Source organism: Quercus suber, unplaced genomic scaffold (assembly GCF_002906115.3).
Source record: "Quercus suber isolate HL8 unplaced genomic scaffold, Cork oak 2.0 scaffold_1397, whole genome shotgun sequence".
NCBI classification, from domain to species: domain Eukaryota; kingdom Viridiplantae; phylum Streptophyta; class Magnoliopsida; order Fagales; family Fagaceae; genus Quercus; species Quercus suber.
Genome location: NW_027070775.1, coordinates 10,235 through 15,124, shown reverse-complemented (window position 1 = coordinate 15,124; position 4,890 = coordinate 10,235). Strand labels below are relative to the sequence as shown.

Below are 4,890 nucleotides of genomic sequence, written 5' to 3'. Positions count from 1 at the left end.
TCATATTTTGTTAAAATTTTGTGTGCATTGCATGAGTTTCTAACTAGTATTACATGGTTGGCAATAATTCTCCAAACCGGTAACAAGGAAAACTTAATACTATCAGAGAATATGGTAATTTTGGAACAAACTGAGAAAAGTCTAAATAGAAAAGGAAAACCGACAATGCTCGAAAATATGGAAAGATTCAAAGAACAGAAAAGCTCACGAGTTGACGTGTTTATAAACCCTCGTTTATATAATAGGATATAATGTAGAAAGTGCGTTACTTTTTCTCTCTCACTTCAGAAATACCATTCTCTCTCCCTAAAACCCTCCCCAAATCTTTTCCTCTCTCGTATAGATCAGGCCATCACGATTATCATTTCAATTTTTGCTCTCTCTCTACAACTCTTTGGGTCTTTGAATTTCTAGGCTTTGTGTAAGCATTTTGCTCTGCTACTATTAGTTTTCGATGTCGCCAGCTTTGTCATCAACCAAGGTGTGTTACAATTCAGAGTGCATGGAGTTGAAATCGGCCAGGAAGGTCTGCAGGCTCCGAAATGGCGAGTACGTCGAGTTCTGTGATCGATGCGCGTAAGCAATACTTTTATGTTTCTTTGTTCTGTTTTAGTGTTTTATTGACTGGTACAGAGGATTTTGCTCTTTCTTTGTTTTTAACCTTTTTTTTTTTGTGGGGGGGGGGATTTGGTGGTTTAATTTGGCGTGTATTTGAGGTTTTTGTAGTGTGGGCTGATTGGTTTGACTTCTAGTCTGTTGTGTGATGCCATGGTTTTTTAGCTTGGTTGTTTTGGGGATTTTCGCTAAAATTTTGGTTGTGGAGCTGGATATTGGCTTGTTAGAAGGCTTATTTGGGAAATTGGATTTGGGCTTTGATGTGTTTGCTTCTGTGAAGTTTGATTGAGGAAGCTGAATAATCAATTTTTTCATTTGCTTGAGTTGCCTTCTGAATGGGAGTTGATGGATATGGAAGTTCTTTTGAGCATTTTTTATTATTATTGTAGAATGTGTTTTTGATGTGCTATTTATTTGGAACAAAATCATGATTTCTGTGATTTGGTATGGAGGGAACATTTTCCCTGTGAGTGTACATGTGTATTACTTTCATCCAGCATTTTTTCTCTGTGAGTGTACTTATTTTTATTTATTAAATTGTACCCTTTATTGCACATTTCCCATTTTGTTAAATTGCAATTAATAGGTGGCTGTTAGCTTTGCTTGATCTTGCCTAATTTCAAGTGGGAAATAATTAATGCAAGTGCAAATGTGAAGTTCTGCAGCTTGCGAGTTAAGTTTGGTTTGAAGCTCCATATTAGTTTATTATTTGATGAACAGAGACTAAAGAGTGCTAAATCGTTGCATTATGTATAGGTCCAATTATCATATGATCATTCATTGCCTTAACCATTGACAATCTGCCTGTGTGTTTGGCATGTGCTTTTACTGTTTTTTTGGTTGCTTGGGTAATTATGCGTTCAGAATTGTGTTTTGAAGGTCAGTGTAAAGATTTTCAAAGTTGTGGAGGAGGTTCCCTGTTGTAATCCTTGAGAGGGTTTGTTGAATCCTGCTGATTGTGAAGGGACTGTCAAACCAAACAAATATTTACATCACCGCAGACTTTTTCTATCTTGAAAGCCTATGACAGACTTTGCCTTTTCATTTACTCAATTGCTAAGTTACAACTTTTTATTAGGGCCAAGTTAGTCCTTTGCTTCTTATCATCTAGTTGGTTTTTTCTCCAATTTTTGAGGATAACAAAATCTCTGTACTTTCCAGCATATTCTGCTTGTATAAGAATCTTCTTTCTATTGTGCTCTGTTTCTTCTTTTTTCCTTCTTTTTTTTTTTGGGGGTGGGTTGGAAAATCGACATAGGAAGTGGCTGGCATTATTAAAATAATTGATCTTATAGTGGAGACCCAAACCTTATGTATTGGTACGGATTTCAATTAGAAAATACCTATATTTCATTGAGCTCCTTGTCTATTTTTGCTACATGTGTGTGTGAGAGAGAGAGAGAGAGAGAGAGAGAGAGAGAGAGACCTCTTTGTATCATTGCTGCATGTGTGTTCATGCCCTTGTGTTCCCGTATATACCTGATTGTACCTGCCTTTTCTCTGTATGTTTATTTCTTAGGGTTGGATGCATAATCTAAATGGGCTACAATTTATATTTTGTCCGTTCAGAACAAAATTAGTTCTTAGGATAATTCTGTGGCCTGAAAAGAAAAACTCAGTTGGTTCTGACTTAGCAGGGACAGCTTTTGACTGTGGAGATGAATATTTATTTTATTAAAGAATTAGGAGTTTTAGATATTTGTACTCTGTATTTTTTTTAAATGGACGATATATGTAATTGAAAAGAAGCCTTTAGCCTATCTAATGTTTTGCCATGTTGCTTCCTGTATGCTTGGGTGACTAATTTTTATGGTTTGAATAAAATTTTCCATTACTTATTTAAAAAAAAGTTTTGTCATGTTGCTAATCCAATAGCATAAAGAACTGTTAATCTGTTTTGTGATAATTTTATTCTAACTCTTTAGTTATACAAAATCTGACTCTAGTTTTATTTGACATTAGTTCTGTTTATGAGGAAGGAAGATTCTGTGAGACTTTCCACTTGAGTTCTACTGGTTGGAGGTGTTGTGAGACTTGTGGGAAGGTGAGCTGGATGTTTATTTCAGTTTATTAATCTTCTTTAAAGGTGTGATAGATATCAAATAAATAAGTTTTCATTTTCCAATTAAAAGTTTTTGATTTCTAGTAGATGATCTAATGGTTAATCTTCCTTTGCAGCAAGTTCATTGTGGATGTATTGTTTCAAGTCATGCATTTACATTGTTGGATCCTGGAGGCATTGAATGCATGACGTGTGCAAGGAAAAATGTCCCTTGGGTACAGTTCTATTTGGCTTTCCATTCTTGTATTCTTTTATATGCATTTTTTCTTTTGTTGTTTGTTGTGCCATTATTTGATTTTGGGCAATTGTTTGCCTTGGAGTTCTTGCCAATTTACTACCAGTTGCTTTTGATTGAGAGTATTTCACTCATTTTCATTGGCTAGATCCTTAATTAGTGTTGTATGACTGTCAAGTTTGGAAAATTTTCTACTTAAATCAGTCAAATTTGATGCTTAGAGAAATAAAAGGTAAATGTTTTTGGTATTGCTTAGATTGAACTTGGCTACACTCATGAACTTCATGCACTGCATGTTTGGTGTGAGCTTGAAACTCATAACTGTTACTTCAATTCAATAAACTGTTCATTTACTCTTGAAGAAGGTAAAAAATTGCCTCATGTCAGGAGCTGGAGATATTGTTTTAAAGTTCTTTTACTGTTGCTAAATGTCAAATTGGGTAATCATAAAATAATATGTTTAACTTGCATAAAATTATTTACAGAGGAGGATTTTTAGCCCCATTCTGTTTGACAAGACAAGACTCTGTAGAAATGCGAGCATTTTGCACTGCGTATGATCTTTATTTTGTCTAACAATAATTGTCAAATGAATTCTCACTGTTTGGTCCATATACTATAAGCCAACCTTTGAGTGAAAATCATTTACTCATTAAAAAAAAAACGAAGTGAAATGACACGGCATCTCATAAATCATAATTTAGGCATTTTCTTACATTACACTGTCCACTGATCCCTCCTGTCCTCTTGCTTGACTTTTTCTTAATTTTTATTTTTATTTTTATAAATAAGTAAAATTTGATCATATGATAGTGCATCAATCTGTTTCTATATTCTACGCATAATGTTTTTCCAGATATTTAGTAATAAGTAAATTATTATTATTATTATTTTTGAGAATCCAATAAGTAAATTATTGAGACACTATTTTGCCATGGTCTTCTTGCTTTTACCCTTCTTTTTCCATAGTTATTTGTTAATCTAATGTTTATCTGATTTTTTCATCCCTGGCAAAATCTTGTCATCCATATATTATGAGAAACCGCTTAAGGTCTTTTTCACTCTTTCTTGTTATTGCTACATAGCATTCTACAACTCTTTATGGGATATTTTTGAACGGTTTAAACTTATGATGAGCAGATAAGTTTCTCATATGATCAAGCAAAGGCATTACTTGCATTCAAAGTGATATTTAACATGTGCAAGTCTTGCATTTTATGTACTATTGATTTTGTTATAACTGTGTTTTTATATACTGCGCAGTCAAATCCAGCATGGCCAACATCTCTGTGTTTTCATCCACCTTTACAAGAGAGACTCAAAGACCTATCTGTCAAAAATTGGAATCAGTTGGCTGGATCAGGTCCTGTACCATGGCGGCAGGCACCAAGTTTGTTTAATTCTTCTATACCAGCATCAGAACAGTCAAGATTTCCCTATGAAGTTGACATATCAGGTGGCATTAACAAACTTAATGCCAATGATAGATTATCTGCCTCTCCCTTAGAAAAAAAGAAAATTGAGGATCTTTCTGAAAGATTAATGAACGGAAACTTGAAACTTGGTTCACGGGAAATATTTGACAACGGGAATGCAGGTATGTGCTATGCACTTTATTGGATCATGATTTAAAAAAAAAGGGGGGGGGTGGGGAAGGGGTTTTCTAATGACCTCCTGTATTACCGATTCCATGCTGGAGAATTTTCCCGCAGAAATAACAGGTGGAATGGCTGCTAAGTTTATGTGAACTTTGTTGCAGGCATTAAGTCTGAAGAAAACCACAGTTCATGTTTATCTCAACAGTCTTCCTCCTTAAAGGAGGATCCATCTACCCCACAATTTGGTTTGACTGCACCTCATGCATCTCCAAATGAAACAAATGCCCAAATCGGGGTTAGTAGAACTCATTTGCGAACAACTCCTACACCTCTTCCAAAGCAGTTTCATGGTAATTTACATAATAGAGTTGACTTGTCTG

General features: G+C 34.8%; 1 protein-coding gene across 1 annotated transcript in view; it reads left to right on the top strand.

Moving 5' to 3' along the window:
- The window catches only part of LOC136065960 (B3 domain-containing transcription factor VAL3-like), a 12,316-nt gene that overhangs the window by 3,232 nt on the left and 4,194 nt on the right, over positions 1–4,890 (top strand). The window contains exons 2-5 of the mRNA XM_065769799.1: positions 2,578–2,659; positions 2,794–2,892; positions 4,176–4,509; positions 4,672–4,885. Coding sequence (XP_065625871.1) covers positions 2,578–2,659; positions 2,794–2,892; positions 4,176–4,509; positions 4,672–4,885 — 729 coding nt within the window. The remainder of the gene's footprint in view (positions 1–2,577; positions 2,660–2,793; positions 2,893–4,175; positions 4,510–4,671; positions 4,886–4,890) is intronic.